General features: G+C 39.5%; 1 protein-coding gene across 2 annotated transcripts in view; it reads left to right on the forward strand.

The window, feature by feature from the left end:
- Positions 1 to 23,041, forward strand: part of pip4k2aa (phosphatidylinositol-5-phosphate 4-kinase, type II, alpha a) — a 51,003-nt gene that overhangs the window by 6,833 nt on the left and 21,129 nt on the right. For both annotated transcript variants that reach the window (XM_088402575.1, XM_088402576.1), the window contains exons 2-6: positions 4,431 to 4,528; positions 4,622 to 4,718; positions 15,743 to 15,895; positions 19,299 to 19,445; positions 19,522 to 19,560. In XM_088402575.1, the coding sequence (XP_088258701.1) occupies positions 4,431 to 4,528; positions 4,622 to 4,718; positions 15,743 to 15,895; positions 19,299 to 19,445; positions 19,522 to 19,560 (534 nt within the window). The remainder of the gene's footprint in view (positions 1 to 4,430; positions 4,529 to 4,621; positions 4,719 to 15,742; positions 15,896 to 19,298; positions 19,446 to 19,521; positions 19,561 to 23,041) is intronic.

Below are 23,041 nucleotides of genomic sequence, written 5' to 3' on the forward strand. Positions count from 1 at the left end.
GTCTCTCATCAGCTTTCCTGGGAAGACCTGAGGATCTTCCCTGAGGAGCTGGACCAGGGGTGAGCAAACCTTTGACTTGGGGGCCACAAAAGTTTCTAAAATTGGACATAAGGGCTGGACCAGGAGCAGATGGATGGAGTGCTTTGATACTCAACCTCATAAGAGAAAAAAGTGTGGGATGTCTCGAAATTGTACCTTAATGTTAATAGAAAGTCATCAAAACCATTACAACAATGTTTTTCAATTCCCATTTATTTAACTATCTATTGAAAAGACTTTTACAACTGAAAATAAAATGAACAACTTTTTACAACTTTTTTTATTGCTAACAGTTTCTATTTTAAAGCACTGATACTTCCGATATCCTTTAGGATATTTGCACTGTCACTCTTTTCTTGACTGATAATTTCTTCATGTTCGTAGGGCCGAATAGCTAAAAAAGCTAAAAAGCTTAACGGTCCACATATGGCCCCCAGGCCGTAGTTTGCCCATTCTTGACCTGGACAAAGGGGTTGGAGAGGGGGAAGTCTGGGATTCCCTGGTAAAGCTCCTGTACCCACGACTTCCCTGCTAAAGCAGCTGCCTGGACGAATTGAACTTAGATAAGCGGTAGGTGATGAATTGATCGATAGATGGATGGGGTTTATTTACTACATTTAAATGTATAAACCAGTGGTTTTTAACCTGGGTTAGATTGAACCTTAAGTATTCTGTGAGTTGGTCCCCGAGTCAACAGAATCTTTGCTGTGGAAGTCAAGACACTCCGACATTAAAGAATACTTAATTAAGGTTAAAAAATATTTAAGATGAATACATTTCAAATGTCAGAAAATTGACTAGATAAGGATACATGTAAATGGAAGGCAGCAAACTGCAAGGCGTGAAGAGGAGTTGCACTGGATAAGTCACTGACATGTAATGAGATTGTTGGGTTTGGTACGGTGTAATAAGAAGGGCTACCAGTTTATGTCTTCACATAAAGAAGACGTTAATGATTTTTCATAATAATTAAGGAACAGCTGTAGTAAATATGTAAATCAAGTGTAATATCTAATGTAAATGTAATACATGTATAATTGTTAGTAAAATTCAAAGGAAATCACCAATGTTCAATCTCTTGTAAGCTATTTGCAGATCAGGCTTGCGGGCTACTCATATGATCTTTGGTCACTACCTGGCGCCTGCGGGCACCATGTTGGTGACGCTTGACGTATGCTATAGATAACATGTACAAATGTCTAACAGTCGAATTACAAATTGAAAACGTACCGAATGTAATCAGGAGCTGTGTATATAGAACTTCAGAAGCTTGTCTGGATAGTTTCAACTACACTCTAGCCCAGGGATGGGCAAAATTTTTGGCTCGGGGGCCACGTTGACTTTTAAAATTTGTCGGCCGGGACAGCAACAAGATACAATACATATAAAAAAAAAGACTGCATTTGTTAACAGTATATATCAAACATCAACATAACTAAAGTATTAATGTAATAACATCTGCTTTTGATTGAGAACAGTGTTGTTGATTACCCTTTATAAGCCAGTGCATCAAAGTGTATAGGTAATCCTGTTGTGGTAATTCTTAGAACAGTTCTGAGGTCTTCATCACTCATAACCCTCGAATAAAGTTAACAGGTTTTGCAACGTGGTCAGCCTGCAACACGGTTTAACACAGTTCTTCCGAGTGAATTAGGCAGTGTAGGAGCATTACCTCTTGAGCATCGCGATGTTTTTCCTTTCAGATGTGTCCATCTGTGGTACTCCAAGGTGACTTGCGCCTCTGTATGACCATTGATACGCTGTTAAACAAATCCTCTACCCGTGTTTTTCCTTTCAGGGATTCCATATCCAAAAAGTCCTCCATTATCTCGAAATGAGCAGTGTCCTTTATATCAGTCATTGCTTTTGTCCAGTGCCAAAAAATATAATGAAAATGATGCCGCTTTATTGTTAAGCTTGCTAGTTAATGTTCGTCAATTACTCCAATAGGGCAAGTCACTGACCTGCATGATTAGTTATTTTTTTCACATTTGTTCTTGCTCTCAGGACATAAAATACTTGAGGTCTCTATGTTGCACTCTTAAGAAAATCCTTTTTGGGGAAAGGCTTGCTAGCTTTTACTAGTTTGAATGGGAGTAAATAACTTGACTTCGTGTTTGCTTGAATAACGGTGTTTTGCTAAACCTGCACACTAGCTACCAACCTGTCAGCAGTAGCCGTATGTGCTTGTGTTGAATAGCTGCTGGGGTAATTAGACACCTTCGTGGACAAGTGACGGCTGTTATTATATTCTTTTAAAACTGCCATGGTTTCTTGGCAAATAAGACATACATACAGCCTTGGACTGGACTACACTTATGAAAAAATATTTATGCGTCCATTCTTTCTTAAACACTCGGCACTCACTGTCAACTTTTTTTTTCTTTGACATTGATGCAGATGGGTTCTAACCTGACCAGTCGAAGAACGATAATTGAAAATAGCTCATTCAATTTCTCTCTTGCTGTCTCATATTCTTCCTCGAGGCTCTGCAAAATCATGTCATGTCATGCGCCTACTCTGACACTTGGTGTTGGTAGTCTGTCATAAGTCAAAATGAAATGAATGGAATGACAAGTCAAAATGAAATTAATTGAATCATTCAAACCAAATCTTAATTCTGTGCCATCATAAGCAGGCTGGATTACAAAGACCAATGGGACGGATCCGGCCCGCGGGCTGTAGTTTTCCCATGCCTGCTCAAGCCCATCTGCTTAATCATAACAACAAAAAAATGTGAAGACTTTGTGGAGATTTTAATATTGACTTGTTAAACCCAAGGGACCATCAAAACAGATTTCATTAATATAATGCATAGCAAAGGCCTTTTTCCAGTTATGAAACGTACTAGAATAACTGAAATATTTTAGATTTTATAGACTTGTATACTTACTTGTAACTTACTTAAACAATACTCTTGAAAAGAACAACATTTTATATACACATTTATTAAAATTAAGAACAAAAGAGTCAACCAGACTATTTCAAGTGCAAAAACAAAGTAAGTATTACAAGAACAACTAAGAGAGAATAATATCATTCACTTTTAGAACAGAACAGAAATAATGCACAGGAGACATGGTGAATATTAAATTATATAATCAATATTGGCAACAAAATAGCTGTCCTGAATATTTTATTAATGAAAAAAAATACAATTGACAAAATAACAGGTATAACAAATGATCAACAAACATTTCATTAATATAGGTAGTAAACTAGCAAATTAAATTTGTGAGCCAATAAGAAAAAAGAAATGTGTGAAGAAAAATCCCTCTACTGTACATTGTACTTTGTGAAGTGAGTACTATGTCACTGTGTGTACTAAGGCACTGAGGTGTATTGAAAAAGTACCAAATGTAATTTTAAGCTGTCTATAGAGAACTTCAGGAGCTTATCTAAATATTTTATAACATACTCTACTCTGTTCTATGTACTGTATTATGTAAAAGATACAGAAGTCATACATATTGTCAAAAATTAAAAACTAGAAAACTCCACAGATTGTTTTAATATTGATATCATATTAATAAAAGATATCATAGAACATATAGTACAACCATTTACATATATAAGGAGCATGACTACCCCCATCTGTGTGGCATTCCCCATGTAATATAAATTGCATTTACTAGACCTATGAGTATATATATGTTGGTTGGGTAGAACACATTTATTTACACCTTATTGAAATTTATAGTGGGTTTTCAAAATGAATAATGGTCTAAATATAACATATTGTCACTTTAAGCCCCGGGAACAGATCCAATCTAATTTGTCATTATAATAAGTAACTCTTTCAGAACTTTACAGCCCGGAAAAGTGGAATGCAATGTAAATAGTGTGAAACTGAGATCAATAAAATTAAATTAATATCAGATTGTAATCTATGAGAATAGCTCAGTGGCTAGATTCAGAATTGCCGCTGCGCTCTATCATAACTCGGGAGTGAGCTCTCCAACCAACCCACCTCCCTAAACAGCACTTGGCCAGTGAAGAGCAGGGTGCAGATGCTTATTCACATTTCAAAACCAGTGTGTGTGATTTCTGTTAGACGTGGAAGTTCTGGATAGATTTGAAACCACCTTTTTTCCAACTGGTGACCTTCCTATCAATGTTATATCATCAAGAATAGTTCATCTGCAAACGCTTTTCTTGTGAGATGCGGACATTAATGGGCTTTGCAGAACAAAGCTGAGTGGCTTTTTATTTAGCTCGAATATCTTTGATAAAAGTGTGGCGTTATAATTTTTGCAGCATTTTTGCAGTTCATAAATGTGACATTTGTGACATTTGAAGCTTTACACACTGATCATCATGTATGTAGTAATAATTACAACATTGAGGTTTCTTACCTTTTTGCAGTTCTCCTCTGTGTTTTGCTTGTATAGATAAATGAATTGAGCCATGTTCAGATTCCCATTATGCTCATGCCTGATGACTTCAAGGCCTATTCTAAGATTAAAGTCGACAACCATCTTTTCAATAAGTAAGTTTTTGTGTCGTGTTTGCATTGAAATTTTAGTACTAAATCCAAAAAAAAAAAAAAAATCATAACTGAATTCTTGTTTTTCTTGGATAGAGAAAACATGCCTAGCCATTTTAAATTCAAGGAGTACTGTCCCCTGGTGTTTCGAAACCTCAGGGAGAGGTTTGGCATCGATGATCAGGACTTCTTGGTAAGAAATTCTACTCAAATCTATGCCAAATGTTTGATGTATTCATTGATTTGATGTATTCATTCATTGTTTGATGTATTCCCCCTCGTCAATGCACTGACTATAACATTATTATTGATAAGAAATTGTTTAAGAATACCTACACATGTATCCTTTTTAACATTAACAGAAAAACGCAATATAAATCAACTTTCAACAACTGTTAATTATATACGGGTTACAGCTTAGTCTAAAACAAAACAAAAAAGAGGCAAGTGCACCAAAGTGCCTGAAACTAAAAGAAAATGATGAAAATTATTACTTTATTGCAATTACATTCCACATGACAAAAACAAAGCCTTTTTCCTGGGAACATCCACGCCCCCCTTGGCATCACCTCGCGCCCCCTCAGGGGGGCCCGCTCCACTATTTGAGAAGCACTGGTTTAGGGGAAGGATACCAAAAACTAGCTCAGAGATTTCAGCTATCAATTTCCACTGTGAGGAACCTAGTGAGGAAATGGATGACAACAGGCACAGCTTGAGATAAGGCCTGGTGAAAGATGGTGAGAACAGTCCAACTCAACCTACACACCAGTTCCAAAGATCAACATGATCTTGCTGCAGATGGTGTCATTATGCATTGTTCAACTATTCAGTGCACATTGCACAAGGAGATGCTATTTGGGCGAGTCATGTGGCAGAAGCCTTGTCTGTGTACATGCCACAAACAAGTCTGCTAAAACACAGGTATGCTAAAATACTTTTGTACAAGCCAACTTCATTTTGGAATAAGGTACGGAAGAAGAACACAGCATTCCAACACAAAGACTTGCTAATCACAGTTAAATTTGGTGGGGGTTTTCATCATGCTGTGGAGCTGTGTGGCCTCTGGCCAATGCAGGTACTGGCAGTCTTGTTCAAGTTGATGGTCGCATGGATTCAGTTCAGAATCAGCAGATTCTTGCAAACACTGTTCAAATATCGGTGCAAGTTGCGCCGTGGGCTGGATACTTCAACAAGACAACAATCCTAAATACTGCTCAAATTCTACTTAGGCATTCATGCAGAGGAACAAGTACAACTCTCTGGATTGGCCATCTCAGTCCCTAGATCTGATTATTTTGGAAAATCTGTGGTGTGATTTAAAGCGGGCTGTCCATGCTCGGAAAGCATATAACCTGACTGAACAGGAGATGTTTTGTAAAGAATGGTCAAAAATACCTTCAACCAGAATCCAGACTCTCATTTGAAGCTATGGGAAGCATTTAGAGGCTGTTATTTTTGGAAAAGATTTATCTATCAAATATTGATGTGATTTTTCTTTAGTGAGTGCCCAAATTTATGCACCTTTCTACTTTTATTTGACGCTTTCTGTAAATCCCTTAAACTTCATTACGCTTCTCAAATATCACTGTTTGTCAGCTGCATGAAATTTAACTGAAATTGCTGATCTGAACAACCAATGTTTTATAAATGAAAATTTTCAAAATGATCAGGGGTGGCCACAACCTTTTCATACTACCATATATGCAGCTCTGTTAGCTTGATACAAGTACATTGATATACTCTAGTAGAGCTCTGCGATCTATCAATAAAGCTACAAGTCGCTGGTGGAGCCAAAAGTTTCGTACTTCCAGCCAGTGCCGTGAAGCTTGCTAAAAGTACATGGTCAAAAAGATCATCTGGACCAGACCTGGGCATTGCACGGCCCGCGGGCCACATCCGGCCCGCCGGATGGCACTGACTGGCCCGTATGACAGACCTGGGCATTGTATGGCCCGGGCCACATACCTTTGGTTGACTCTGACCGCGAGTGTAAGGTTAATTGGAAATTTCAAAATAAACATACTTTTTAATTTCACCTCATTCATGGGCTAAAGCTGCACTGCTTTTATTCTGAAATTGTCTTTTTTTAATTCACGCACACAATCACGAAATGCGTATATCAAGACATGCGCGCGATTGAATCACAAGAAGACGACTTTCGCCCTCAAAAATGTCCGCTCAGGCTAAAAAAAGAAAGGTAGATGCCGAATGTAGAATTTTCAACAAAAATTGGACAGCGAAGTATTTATTTACTGAAGTTAGAAGTAAAGCTGTGTGTTTAGTTTGCGGGGAGCAGATTGCCGTGTTGAAGGACTACAATTTTAGTCGGCATTACCAGACGAAACATGCAGAGAAATATAAAAACCTAACTGATGCTGAAAGAGCGCGGACATCGGAAGCTTTGCTAGCTAAGCTGCAAACGCAGCAAGGCTTTTTTACCAGGCTTCATGCATCCAGGGATGCAGCAACCAAGACCAGCTTTGTGATAGCCCACAAAATAGCCAAAAACAGCAAGCCATTCTCAGAGGGGGAGTTCGTGAAAGAGTGCTTGGTAGACTCGGCAGCACTAATATGCCCTGAAAAAAATGCGGCATTTGAGCAAGTCCCGCTGTCCAGGCGAACCGTGACGAGAAGGGTCGAGGACATTGCGGGGAATCTGGAGCTACAGCTGCAACGTGAAGTGCCAAGTTTTGACTTTTTCTCCTTGGCTCTGGACGAGAGTTGTGATGTTCGCGACACAGCCCAGCTACTCGTATTTGTCCGCGGGATAACGCCGGACTTCAGGATTACGGAGGACCTGGCAGCAATGCGGTCGTTAAAAGGGACGACGACGGGGAGCGATCTCTTCACTGAGGTAAATGCTTGTATGGACATGTTGGGACTGAAATGGGACAGACTAGCAGGTGTCACCACGGACGCTTCTGTGAGATGGCTCAGCCTGGGCAAAGTGTTAAAAAGAGTCTGGGATCTGAAAGCAGAAATCCAGGAGTTTTGTGAGACAAGGCAAGGCCATCCCAGAGTTTGCAGATGAGGTCTGGATGGCAGATTTCACATTTGCTGTTGATGTGACTGCACTGATGAATGAACTGAACACCAAGCTGCAAGGCAAGGGCCTTTTTGTACGTGAAATGCACAGCTTGGTGAAGGCTTTCATGAGAAAGATACAGTTTCTTTCAAGACAACTGGAGAGCAACACTCTCACTCACATGCAAACCCTGAAAGAAGTCACACCATCAGCTGATAACCTCTGCAGGTACTCATCCATGTTAGGAGCATTGCATGGTGAGTTTGCAAGGCGATTTGAGGATCTAAGAACAATGGAGGATGACATGCACATGATTTCCTCTCCCTTTACCTTCAGTGTGGATGATGCACCCAGTGATGTTCAGCTGGAACTCATTGACCTGCAGTCTGATGGAGTACTGGCAGAGCACTTTAAGTCAGGATCTCTGCTGGATTTCTACTCTTCTCTCAAGGAGGAGAACTTTCCAAACATTAGGAGACATGCTCAGAAGATGTTTGTTCTCTTTGGCTCTACCTACATTTGTGAACAAACATTTTCAATTATGAAGTTTACAAAATCCAGGTACAGATCCTCTCTCACTGATGATCATCTGTCAGCTGTGCGTCGCATCTCCACTTCAGACATTCAGCCTGACTTTGATGCACTTGTTAAAGCCCAGCAGAGATAAGATTTCTCTCACTGAACAAGAAAAATGAACATTGAAACACCAAATGAGGCAGTTAGACCACAAATGTAGGCATGTTACTGTAAGGCACCAGATAACAATGAACTGGGACACTTTTTCTCAAAATCACAGTTCAGTGACAGTCAATATGTTGTATCTTGCTTAATGTTTGGTGCAAAAAGACAATATTGTGATGTCTTTAAAATGCTCAGAACCTTTACACAACTATCCAACAGTATATGGAACTCAAAATGTGTTTTGAAGTGAATGTGACAGAATATGTTTACTAATATGAGTCACAAATAGTAAAAAATGTTAATATTTTGTCTACCATTGTGTTGAGAAATTTGAATGAATACATTTTTGTAAGGCAACCTCATTTTTTCAGTTTATTTGGTATTTAGTTTCATTGCTTAACTTTAATATATACTCTTGCCAGCTTGTCAAAACAGTGCTATTTACTGCTTTTTAAAAAAGAAATACAATTAATATTATGCAGAATTGAGTTCAGCCTTTTGGCCCGGCCCTCCACAATATTTTATGTTTCTTATGTGGCCCCATGGAAAAAATAATTGCCCACCCCTGATCTGGACCAACAACAATCAACGGGCGTGGGCCCGCTGCAGTTGATGCCAAGGTCCCTGTATTCTTTTTGGGGCTTACATTGCGGAACTCTTGCCAGAGGACACGAAGCGTGCGTCGTGAGCAAGTTCGTGTCCCCTGGAATGTGCTTTTAGATGTGGAGATTTTAGGGGAGTGCACGCCACAGACTGGGCACACCAGCTGTGGCAGATCTCTTATCCCGTTCAACAGGAGATAAATCTGTTTCAGTCAAATGTGGGCCCGCTGCAGTTGGTGCTTGATCTATGGGTTTTTTTGAGGCTTTGCTTTGTGGAGGGTGTGCCAGGTGCCCTGAAGCACTCAATGAAGGAGGACGTCGGAGAGCCATTTTATCGACTTAGCTCTGCGTCAACTCTTGTGAGTATTTGAGGGGACTAGGACCTCCAACGCCTGTTTGCTTCAACAACAAGAAGTAGACGAAGTCGCTGATACATGCGTCTGCCGATGGCCGCCTTTGATTGGCGTTTCTCTGTCCCCGGCAAGCTATGAAAATAATACACAAACTGAGCAGAAACTGTAACGGGTTTCTGATCCAGATTGCCTGGATGTAAATTTTCATCAGTCGATGTTCGGTCCATGTATATTCTTAAATATGTTTTATAGGTTTGTGTCACAAAAGCGCTAGCTCAAGGTGAGCGTTCTGCCAGTGACTCGCCTTTGCACATAATTAAAGCAAATTGCCGTTGGATGTCCTCTTCCCCGTAAATACACAGTAGAGCCTTTTCCAGAGCATCCATCCACCAATTTATTTTCTTTCCTGCCATTATTTAAAAAATATTAAACTGGCCATAGTGAAAACAACTGCTGAGTCGCATAATTGCAGGTGCTGATACCTAAACAGCACACCCACAAGTTCGACCAACCAATCAGCTATAGTTAGCATAAAACACCCTCCTCGAGCTACCCGGGTAAGTATCCGAAGACCCTAGTCGCGACTAGGTACTTTGATCAGCCCAGATAGATGCTAGGGGATCGTCCAGACCTGGAACATTTTTTTGGTGTGATTGGAAAGGGGAAGTGAAACTACCACGGTACAACCGTTTCTGATAAACGTCCTGTGGTGTAAAAGGGGCTAGTGAGTCAGGTTGACCCTGACTCAGGTTGACCCTGATGGATCTGTTCCAGACCCGAAACATTTGAATATGAAAGGAGCAAAGTACTCATACTACCAGGGTACATCAGGATGTTACTGATCTGGTTTCTGTGATCTGTAAGGCACTTGAGATGCTGGCAAATGTGAATGGCAATTAAGGCATTAATTGAATTGCCTGTTAATTTTTCACATTGTGTGTGTGTGTGTGCGTGTGTGTGTGCGTGTGCGTGCGTGCGTGTGTACGTGTGTGTGTGTGTGCATGCGTGTTTCTCGTGTAATAACCAACAGTGCAACCAATTGTTGGAATCAATTATTGCACATTTTATATCTTGTAAAAAAACAAACAAAAAAAAAACACATTCAAACTAACGATAGTTTAACACTGCAGCCTGAAGTGACACAATTCCGATTTTCCCATTTTTCCCCTGTTTGACCTTTTGATGCCAGTGTGTATGTGATACTAAAGCTGATACTTATCCAATCTTTTTGACATCCAACTTAAATGTTGAACGGCCAGATCCCATTCATCTGTCTTGTACATGACAAGTGACAAATGTCACAATTTTGCACTCAAAAGGGCAAAAACATGTTGGAAAAACTAAAACAATAGTAGCGGACAAGGTGAAGAGAATAAAGGGAGAGCGAGGTGTAGTTTGTCGCGCTGTCTCTTTCTCGCTCTTACCCAGTGAGCGCTCATTCGTTGGGGCAAGTGAGAGAGACGTTGCTGCCACTGCGCAAAATGCCAATTCAAAAAAACCTCACCCTTCTTAGATTTAACAGATTTTTAATATTCTGGCTCCACTTTGACAGCCATTTAAACTTTGCCAGGTACTTCCTAAACACGTTAAGCACACTCGCTGTCTTTGACATCGCAATGTCTTTAATGCGCATGCAGGACAGGTCTGTCAAGTGTTCAAACACAGATCACATACAGGACACATTTATTTGGAAATGTGTCAGCCTTTTCATTCATTTTTAGAAGCCATCTATTTTAGGTCCTGCTGACATGTTTGGAGGAGGTAGCAGTAACCAAGGGCATAGGACATCACATTCTTAAAGAATGAGGCACAGAGACAGGATGATGAGATCATGTTACTTTAAGACAACAGGTGTTTGTTTCTATGCATAGGTTTGGGCATGCAGTGTGTAGGGTCCAAAATAATTTGCGGTAATGTTGGTCATGTACTTACAACAAAATATTTCTGAATATATTCCTCTTGAAAGGAAAAAAGACCAATTTTTTAGGTGATTAACATTTGCTTAACATTTGTTGTTCCTTTTATAATACTGAACTACAGTTTGCAAAAAATCTTGAAGAGCATTTTTTAAATTTCATACACATTTCCATGTGGTTGTAAAATACAAATTTGAAAAATGAGGTGTCTTTGACCGTGCTTCCTGCAGCTTTACATTTAGGCTGGGAAGTAGAAGATTGATGTCAGTAACTATATAAATCTGCAATATAAAAGCTACAGTATTGCATGACAGTATTTTTCTCCATCTTTTATGTGAGTGTACCAGTGCTCTTGTTTGCCTGCGTCCAAGAAAAATAATTTTTGACGGGGATGCATACTTTCGAATCAGCGTCCGTCTGTCGAATGCATCGTTTTTTGACGGGGGGCACACAGCTTTGTTTACATCGAGTGCTGCTCATGATCAAGTAAAGGACAACTAGATCGTTGTCACAACCTTGCTTCCGGGAGTAACTTCAAAATAAAAGTGTACCAATGCCATTCATATATTACTTGATAACTCACATTTTATTTTGAAGCATAGTCTGGTTCTGGTTTCCTTTACAACCAGCCATGTCGCCAGACAAATTTCACTGGGACACATGCTTTAGTAATTATCTGCAGTGCCAATAAAAACATAATAACGAATTTTAATAAACAAATTCACTCCTTAGTATAGTAATTGATTGTTAATGTACTGTATTTGCTCCAGATAAACAAGGCGCACATGGGTAATTAAATAAATACATAATTGTAGTGACTTCGGCTTATATTATTTCAGTGAGTACGCAAAAAATGTTTTGAATTGACTTATCTCATCTTTTAAAATAGTAATAAAAATAATACATAATACAATTCTTGTCAAATACGGGTGTAGCTCACACCCTTGACTCGTTCCTATCTCAGGGATGTCAAACTCAATTGCACAAGGGGCCAAAATTTGAAAAACACTTAAAGTCGCGGGCCGAACAGGATAATCATTTATTGAACACCCTAAATGTTTTTGGGACATGAATATGAATAAAAACATACAGGAATATTATTCTGAAACAAACTTAAATAATAATAATATAATAATAATAAACTTTAAATAACATATATGTAATATTTTGCTCTCCATAAAAATATCTTGTTAAATTATAAAACTTAGAACTTAAACAACCTAACAATATAATAACATTAACTTAAACAATTTAACAATAAAATAACATTCAAATCTCTTTGCTCCTATGTCAATGTATATAAAAAAAATAAACTTAAATATCACCAAAGATTTTGCTCTCCTTAAAAAAATATCTCCTATCTAAAATATACATTAGAAATACGAACATGGAACATAACCTGGAAATATACATAAACTGTGTGCTTTTCAGCAATAACAATATAAATTATTCAGTTTACATTGCTCTTATGACTTTCTTCTGATCATATGCTCTGATCGCAGCCGGACACCTGGCATCTTTTTTTGGCAACAAGTTAGTTTATGTTTGGTGTGAAGTCCTGTGTTGTGGAGATTCTCAGAATGGACTGCAGGGTCTCACAGTGAGAGGACTTCTGTGTGCTGTTTTGTTAATCTTCATCACTGAGAAGAGCTTCTAACACAGATATGTACTCCCAAACATGCACAAGATTCAAGCCGAATGACTTCTGTGTGCTGTTTTGTTAATCTTCATCACTGAGAAGAGCTTCTCACACAGATATGTACTCCCAAACATGCACAGGATTCGAGCCGCATGAAGACGAAGCTGGGGCATTGTTGCGGGGATGAATTGAATAAACTGTGCAGGCCCTTGCAGTGTTGTACTTTGCCTTCAGTGTCCCATTACATTGTAGCTCAATCAGTTCCATCTGAATCTGCGCAGGTGCAGTTTCAACATCGACAGCAAATGGGTTGCGAAGCAAGTCGAAACTCTTTTTTTTTGTGCTTCAAAGTCACTAAAGCGCCGTACGAACTCAGCGCGTAGTGTGCTCAGTTTGTCGGCAAAGTGCGTTTTGGGGAACACAGTAGTGCTAACTTGGTTCAACATTACTTGGCAACAGGGAAAGTGAGACAAGTTACACTGTTGCACTTGTGTCTCCCATAAAAGCAGCTTCACTTGAAATCCCTTCACTGCGTCATACATGTCAGTAATCATGCGGTCACGTCCCTGGAGCTGCAGATTTAAGGCGTTAAGATGAGCTGTTATATCAGCCAGAAACGCCAACTCGTTCTTCCATTTTTCATCCCTCAAAACGGTGGAGTCTTTTCCTTTACTGTCCATGAACTGACAGATTTCGTTGCTGAGCTCAAAAACTCTGTTGAGAACTTTACCCCGACTTAGCCAGCGCACCTCTGTATGATAAGGAATGTCGGCAAACTCTGAATCTATCTCCTGCATAAAGGACAGAAACTGTCGGTGATTTAACCCTTTAGCTCGGATAAAGTTTACGGTTTGCGTTACAGTGCTCATTACATTATCCATCTTTAGGAGTTTGCCACATAGTGCTTCCTGGTGTATGATACAGTGATATGCTGTTAACTCACCAGTACAGTTCTCCTGCTGCATCTTCACTCGCATCCTTCTCACTAGTCCACTTTTTTCACTGCACATAGCAGGTGCTGCATCAGTTGTAAGTCCAATAATTTTGTCCCAGGGCAGTCATGTTGGTTACACTTAGACATACTTTTTCAAAAATGTCTTTTCCCGTCGTTGTCCCGTGCATTGATATAATGTCCATGACTTCCTCTGTTACGCACAAATTGTTCACTCCACGGATGAAGATGGCCAGTTGTGCAGTATCAGTCATGTCAGTACTTTCATCCACAGCAAGAGAGTAGGCAATAAAGTCTTTGCTTCTTTCACTCAACTGTGCTCTTAAATCAGTGGCCATCTCACAAATACGATCAGTAACAGTATTTCTACTCAGGCTTATATTTACCAGCATCTGCTTTTTGTCTGGACATAAGACGTCGAACACCTTGATCATGCAGCTCTTCAGAAATTCTCCCTCTGAAAACGGCCGGGCCGATTTGACGATCTTCTCTGCCACGATAAAACTTGCTTTCACAGCAGCTTCACTTTGTGATTTTGCACGGGTAAAAAATGTCTGCTGGAATGTCAGATTCTTCTTTAACTCTTCTGCTTTCTGTCGCCTCTGCTCTACATCCAGGTCTCTCAGGTTATCTTTATGTTTTGTCTCGAAGTGCCGTCTTAAATGGAATTATTTGATTACAGCAACATTTGCTCCACAAATGAGACACACGGGTTTACCGGCAATGTCAGTAAACATATACTCAGCCTCCCATCGGTTATTAAAGGCTCTGTTTTCAGAATCAACTTTTCTTTTCGGCAACGTGAGGGGTATCTTCGGCTAACTGCTATCTTCGTAATATCTTGAAATACTTTGCGTCATATAAACGGGCCATTAATAACGATAATGTAAAATGATCTTGCAGGCCGGATATGATTATATAGCGGGCCGGATTTGGCCCGTGGGACGTGAGTTTGACACATGTGTCCTATCTCATATTAAGCCAATTGAGCTTTGTAGTGATAACTCAAACCATTGGATGGCAGTATTTTGACACATACAGCACATGTATTACAATTCAATAAGGAATGGAAATCAATCTTTCATATACCACCAATGTTTACATAGACATAGCACAATATTCTGTTGGCCTTAAAAGATGAGTGAAAATTCTAAATAAACTAGGCGCTAGAGGTTGCCTTTCTGATAACAGTTGAGAATTGAGGTCATGCTAAGTTTGCCAACGTTATTGCTTGTAAAGACAACCATATTATTTTGCTGTACGAGCTGTCAGAAATTTCCAGTGAGTTTTATCAGCATGAAACATAATGCTGCTTATGGTTGGTTGGCTATACATTGATTATAATTTGGAGTAAGCTTGTGTTAGTTGACAGAGCCTCTGCAGTTTCCCAAATGGTCTACCTTCACAAGGACATTTTTTTTTCCACTATTCACAAGTTGTGGGCCGAATTTTTAAATCATTCAAATTCATTTCACAGAAAAATGCACAGTGGACGTGGATCCCACCCCCCTCCCTTCTAAAACAGCTTCTAAAAAGTGCTATCTTTAGGCCTAAAACAAAGTTAAACTTGGCAAATTTTTTAAAGAAGCAAAAACAAAATGCTTCAGAGGTTCGAGAAGAACAAATCACACATGAAACTAAACAAACACTCATAGTAAATGGTGGACTTTCCTATCAAAATGGACTGTTATATCAGTGGTTGCAATATTAAGACAATAATGGATGCTACATGTAATTTCATTTATTTTAATACATTTCTCTGTGACATTTGTTAATATCTCTTGTTGGTTTTTGCTCTTGTCTTGTAAATGCAGTTTGAACCTTAGACCTTTGGACTTTTTATTGCTTAATTTTTGGGACTCTAAACATTTCTGTCTGGACTCATAGCATTTTAATATTGCAAGTCCCGGGGACCCAACAGTTTTCAGAGGTAAAATGAGCATTGATGTACAATTTCGCATCAAGAGAAATAACCAATGTCTGTCAAAAATGTTATTCTGTGACTGTACTTGTAGCAAAAAATAATGAAGGATTTTTCCTTCTTTACAGAATTCCTTGACTCGTAGTGCCCCATTGAACAGTGAGGCCCAGGGACGAAGTGGAGCCCGTTTCCATACCTCATATGACAAACGCTATGTTATCAAGACCATCAGCAGTGAAGATGTTGCAGAAATGCATAACATTTTAAAGAAGTACCATCAGGTAACATTAGCATAATAGATATTATTACTTGATTTTAGTTCTGAGTGGATGTGCTAATGTAATTTTCACATAAAATACCATGTATTGTGTACAACAGAAGTTCTCAAATTGGTGTATGAGTAACACTGGGAGTGCACGAAGACACTTGAGGTGGAATGAGAGGTTTTAAAAGGGGTTTTACACATACCAGATAATCAAATTTATTGTAAATATAATGCCCATTTCTGGCTGCATTTACATAAGTTGGACATTGTGACACAATCAGTATGTTTTTTTTCTTTTTTAAGTGAGAGCAAATTATTTGATTTTGTTTATATTCAATAACTAGTCATTAATCCTCACAAATATATAATTAGGACCCAATCAATTAATCAGCCTGCTGATCAAGTTGGCTGGTTATTACCCTCCAAACATCAGCCACAAATAATTAGCCAAATTGCCAATATTTGCTGATTTTGTTTAACTTTTTACCTTTTATTTACTCTAACAATTTACAGCAGTTGCATGTAAGTAACAGTGGTGTCATTATTTAGCCTCTCTCCAATCCAATTGCACTCAACCGGTCAATTTGTTAATACCACAGAAATTTGCTGACTCCAATAAGGAGGATCTCTTTGATGAAAAATCCAATAAGGTAGCTGTCCTCCATGTCTTTAATGGACAAGATCGAGAGAACCCCAAGGGTTCCGTGAGCCGATCTCAGGGGTTCAGCATCGGGTCAATTCCTGATGACATGCCCCGCTTGACCATCACAGGCTGTAGATGAACACGTTACATTGCTTGGTCAATTAGTGCTGTGGGGAATTTAGTGCACTCAGTAGTCAATGTGTGACTGCCGTAATAGTAGTGTTATTTCTTTAATATTTTAATCCATACTATGTCGAGCAAAAAAGAAAGTGGCCGGACGAATACGTACGACATGGATTCACATGTATCACGGAACATGATGGGATTCAGCATCCTATCGGCATAATTTGCAATTTTAAGTTGAGCAACTGTAGCCTCGCACTGGCAAAATTGAAGGAACACTTCTTGATGCTACATGGAGATGAAGAATACAAGAACACAACGCTTGCTGAAATCAAGGTGAAGAGAGCCAGATTTGATTAAAAGGCCACTCTGCCTGCTCTTGGATTTGTACCTATTAACAAACCGATCCTCACAGCATCGTACAAAGTTGCTTACCTGATCGTAAAGCAGGGTAAGCCACACACCGCTGGTGAAACAAACAAAAAAAATCATATCTTATGAATCCATGATGAGACTTCTGTGCTCGTCATGGATTGTCCATAACGAACACCATGTTCAAACATAGGGGTGTCCATATGTGCACGTGGCACCAAGACACTCTAAGCCACAATTCGATGATTGACTGGTTGTGGTTGTATCATCGGATTTTCGGCCGCATGTTTTGGACACTCGGGTGAAGAGAGGGGCGGAGCTGTCAACTAATCACCACCTGGTGTTGTGTTGGCTCCGATGGTGGGGGAGGATGCCGGCCAGACCTGGCTGACCCAAACATATCATGAGGGTCTGCTGGGAACGTCTGGCAGAGTCCCCTGTCAGAAGGAGTTTCAACTCCCACCTCCGGCAGAATTTCTCCCACGTCCCAGGGGAAGCGGGGGACATTGAGTCAGAGTGGACCATGTTCCGAACCTCCATTGTCAAGGCGGCTGATCGGAGTTGTGGCCGTACGGTGGTCGGTGCCTGTTGTGGCGGCTAAGCAGTCTACCATTGACATTGTATACAGTGGAGATGGGTGACCGCTGACCTCAACTTTTTGTTTTGTTGGGGGGGTTGTTTTATTCAAAAATAAAATAAAATAAATACGGAAGCCGAGAAACATGAAGTGCGAATTGTTGAGGTAACTGCATCGATAAATCATGTTATACTGACTCTTTTGCACATTGCGTGCCTTTATTTTGAAATGTCTTTTACGATGTGCATCGGCAATATACCAGCAGATGCGCCGGAAATAAAAGAGACAATGTTGTACGATTTACACCAAATCTTACGGAGTTGCTGAATAAAATACAGTGAACAAAGTGGAGCCCGTTTCCATACATCATATGACAAACGCTATGTTATCAAGACCATCAGCAGTGAAGATGTTGCAGAAATGCATAACATTTTAAAGAAGTACCATCAGGTAACATTAGCATAATAGATATTATTAAATTATTACTTGATTTTAATTCTTAGTGGATGCTCTAATGTATTTTTCACATAAAATATCATGTATTGTGTACAACAGTAGTTCTCAAATTGTTGTACGAGTAACACTGGGAGTGCACAAAGACACTTGAGGTGGAATGAGAGGTTTTAAAAGGATTTTTACAGATACCAGAAAATCCAATTTATTGTAAATATAATACCCATTTCTGGCTGCATTTACGTAAGTTGGGCATTGGTGACACAATCAGTGCGGCGTCCCTGGTTTACGTTTTTTTCATGTTACGATGTGGAATACAATGTAATGTATTTATCCCGCTTTTCGATTAACAGCAACAACTGTCATGACCTGTGGGGTTGGTTGTCTTTGTTGTTTTGCCTCCCTCTTGAGGCGTTTTTAGGTAATTGCTCTTATTTTCTGTTGGCGGCAAGCTACCTCAAGCTACCTCACTACAATACTGGTCTGCTATTGGTCGGCGTCTCGACTCCCTAAGATACTGGTCTACTATTGGTCAGTTTGATGGGGTCATGAAGATGTTAGTCTGCTCTTGTTCAGCGCCAAAACGTCACACAGATGGCTGCCAAAAGACTTGATCTTGTGTGGGAACGCTTTCATTATCGTATTTATAATGCATTTTAGTGCTTAATTCAAACTTGAATTAGTTATCCATGAGTCCCAAGATTGCTAGTGATGTTAACGAGAGAAGTAAGAAGATGACTTATATGGAAACAAAGCTGGAGATAGTCAAGAAATACGAAGAAAGCTAAGCTAGCCTTGCTTAGGCTATCCTTACTAGGGAATATGGCCATAACGAGCGTCACTCAAAGGTAAATAAATCCTTCATATATTTTTTATTAATGATGTTTTTTAATTGTATGCATGTATTTTATATATAAGTAGCACTCACTATACTATTTTGATACCAATTTTTAATATGTATATACAATTTTTAGGTTTTTACCTGGGGTTTTACATGCATTAGCTAATTAACATAGGTTTGGATTGCTCGCCATACAGCAAATTCGCGTTACGATCTCGTAAACCGGCGGCCCAGTGTATACCTACTGTAGAGCTAGTTCCAAAGTTGATTAAATCAGTCACTGATGGCACTTTTTTAAGCCTCCGCACCCCCTTTTTTTTTTTTTTTTTTTAATGTAAAACTGCCTTTGCCACGGTCATATTACAGGGAAGGAGCAGATCCTTTTGAGTATTTCAATTTCCTTTTTGCAGTTTATTGTCGAATGTCATGGCAACACACTGCTGCCACAGTTTTTGGGGATGTACCGGCTCACCGTGGATGGCGACGCAACTTACATGATTGTTACACGCAACGTCTTCTCGCACCGCCTTTCAGTCTTCAAAAAATATGATCTCAAGGTACAAGGGAAGCACAGTAAAATGCGCGGTTGTATTGACCGTAACATAACACCAGTAATATTTTATTTGTTTCCAGGGTTCCACCGTTGCACGTGAGGCCAGTGACAAGGAAAAGGTAAAGTTGGTCAGTCATATTTGGTTTGGCTAATATACACTTCTCTTGTAGACATTATCGAGGACATTTTCCCTATTACTGTATATAAAACAGCATTCTAATAAATTTAGTGTTCATGCTGAAATCACTTAACCACAAAAGCAATACAGTTTCTGGCATCTTAATGTTTATTTTATTTTTTTTAATCATTACCAACCTCTCCAACTGCTAGTCACTTAAAGAGAGAAATAACTTTTTAATTTGTTTAAACTCAGTTTATTTACCAAAATTATTTAAACTCAAAATGTATTTATTGAAAATCGCTCTATTGAAAGACAATGGGTCAATTACAGAAAAAGCGACGCAGTGAAAAATTTGTAATTCCATTGATTTTATTGTCCACACCTTCAATCAATTGTGATTAATTGCCGTCATCCAGTCAAACAATTTCCCAATTGAGGTAGGTGTTTTCTTTGGGTGACCCGGTTGTCATAAATATTAATTCCTTCAGTTAGGACCCCTCCATTGCCCTATTCCCATTTTGTCCCCTGCATGCATGTGTTTGCTTGAACCTCTCTAACATTGCTTCTGCTGCACCAACACTCAACCTGCTGTCCATGGGTGAAACATTTGCATGTGCGTGCGTGCGTGTGCGTGCGTGTGCGTGCGCGCGTGTGTGTGCGCGTGTGTGTACCTTTTTCAGTTTGATATGTAGTCTCAGTATATATGTATATAGAATGTGATGTTTTGGGTAGCAGACATTTTATCAACTTTTGTTTTTTTTACATTATTTATTTTTGGGAATGTTGCGCTTAAAAACTTCCATGATGAACAATAAATGTGACAGTGTTTCACTGAAGTGTTTCAATGAAGGAAACAGCATTCTGAACTCTCTTGTGACTCTGGGGTGCCTATTTGTTTTAAAAAAAATGACCATATTTCCAGATAATCACACTTACGCTGGATATTTTTTGGAACAATAAAATACATGAATCACACTTTTTGCATTTGTTTTCAATAAGCAATGGCAGGGATGCAACATAAAATGTGTTCTGGTATTTTTTTTTTTTTTTTTTTTTTTTTTTTAACCGGGTTGGGCTTTATGGTGGCTAATGATATATTCTTGAACAACCATGCTCTATCCTACCTGTTTTCAGTTGGAACGCAATGAGTCCCAGCATTATCATCTTGGTATATGCATGCAAATACATAACATTGTCCAAGATCTGAACATTGACCACCTCAAGAATTTAGGGTGACACAGGAGCGAATATCCTCTCCCTGAACACATTAAAAAAAATAATAAAAAAACAGCACATCCCATTCCCATAAATCAGGTGTGTCAAATACATCCCACAAACGAGTTTAATCAGCCCTGCGAGATGATTTTGTAACAAAGTAAATGTAAAGTAAAACAATTAGCTGAATTTGTTTTTTTTTCAATAAATGAAAAAACTTTGCATGTTTTGTGATTAATGGTAAAGTTAATGTTTTATAATTATTATGTATTTTGGTGTTGGACTATTTTGGTCAGTATTACAGTGTTCTCGATTGGTTTGGCTCATTTCTTGAAACGGAGAGGACATTCTCATAACTATAAAGCAATTTGGCCAGACTTGCAGTTCTGCACAACACTTCAGATAACCAGTAAAATGTAATTTGTCTCCGAAAACTACTCATCCATGCTTCTAAATGAAATCCCTTTCCCATGTAAATAGTCAGTACCATAAAAATGGCATGGATCCTTCTCAATTGCTTTGGCACGTTTTCATTCAATCAGTACTTCTGTCAATAACTTGGATGGTACTGCACAACTACATGGATCACCTGGCAATGTTTGTACAGCTCCCAAAACAGTTAACCCTTCAGTCAAAACTACATTCCCTTCTCATATACCTAGTCAGTGCCACCAAAATGCATTGCCCCTTTGGTATTGTGTAAGTACTACAAGTCAAAATGCATAGACGCTTTGTCATGGCATATTTCTAACTATAGGCATAACATTTTCACACCACACATACACACTGCACTCATTCTGCCGGGGAATTTTCATTTTTATTCTCAACTAACGTAAATTGTACACATAATACGAGGTAGAGAACCGTAAAAAAGGAAAATATACTGTGTACACAAAATCCAAAAACCCACAAAAAAGAAAAAAAAAAACAATAAATCAACGCTGTAAATGCAAAGAGTCACAAATGAAGACATTGTGTTTAGTCATGGTCACTGCCCTCTCCTGGTCACCATCCTCATCTTCCTGGCCATCCATTCTCTGTTCTCGGTTCGGCCACAGATTCTCATCCACATCGCATCCGATGTTGTCTCTTGAGATACAGGGCGGAAAGAAGCGTCGTGCATGCCTGAGCCATCCTCTACACTGATCCCCTGTTATGTCCTCACAGGCAGCGTCCATTGCAATCATGAGAGCCCTCTGGTTTTCCGCCTGGTGTTCATACACGCTCCATCTCCAAACAGAAAAAAATTCCTCGATAGGATTGAGGAATGGAGAGTATGGTGGCAAGAACACATTGTACATTCTTAGATGCATCTTTAACCATCCCCGGATGCGTGGACCCCGGTTAACATTGTCCCATATAATTACAAACTGGGGTAGGTGGGGCCCTTGGAGACCCCTCTCTTTTTCTGGGACCAGATCAAGATACAGTAGATCCAGCAAACGGAGGAGATTATCTGTGTTGTATGGGCCCAAACTTGCATTGTGGGTCATCACACCATTTTCTGAGATGGCCGTGCACATGGTACATAGCTATTTGCAAGGATGTACTCAAGGCTTGACACATGTACAGTGCGCCCCCGGTCTACGAACTCCCTGTTTTACGAATGTTTCATCTTACGAACGTGGACCGCGCCGTTTTTTGTCCCCCTCTTACGCACAAACTTTTCATCTTACGAACAATCCAACATGCCGGTCAGTGTGTCCGCACTATTTTTTCGCTTTGCTGCGTCAACAAAATTAACTATTCTAACTATTCTTAATTCTATCTAAAATAAATAAAATAAATCTATAATTAACTATTCTCGCATGACAAGGAAACGCCGATATGCGCTTGGTCTTATAAAGTCACAGTCACGGTCTCAGTCACGGAGATGCCGATATGCTATTGGTCGATTAAGGTCACGGTCCCAGTCTCAGTCACGGATTTGCGGATATGCTATTGGCCGGCGTCACGTCAATCACAGAAATGCTGATATGCTATTGGCCGAACGCCTTCATCTAGCTTGATGGCACAGCTGGTCGGTGTGTTTTGAAGACTTTGCAAACTTTATCTGTTAGACATGGCTTCTAAAATTGCAAGTGGCGGTAAAGGAGGAAGTAAGAGGATGATGACAATAGAAACGAAGCAGGAGATAATAAAAAATACGAAGGAGGCGCACCCATAGTTAACCTTGCTAGTGAGTATGGCTGTAACCACTCGGCAGTCTTCCAAGGGCAAGACTTTCCTTACCAGGGGACGGACCTCGCTCAACAACAAAATGG

The sequence above is a fragment of the Hippichthys cyanospilos genome, chromosome 19, assembly GCF_059441005.1.
Source record: "Hippichthys cyanospilos isolate Australia breed blue-spotted pipefish chromosome 19, RoL_Hcya_1.0, whole genome shotgun sequence".
Taxonomy (NCBI): Eukaryota; Metazoa; Chordata; class Actinopteri; order Syngnathiformes; family Syngnathidae; genus Hippichthys; species Hippichthys cyanospilos.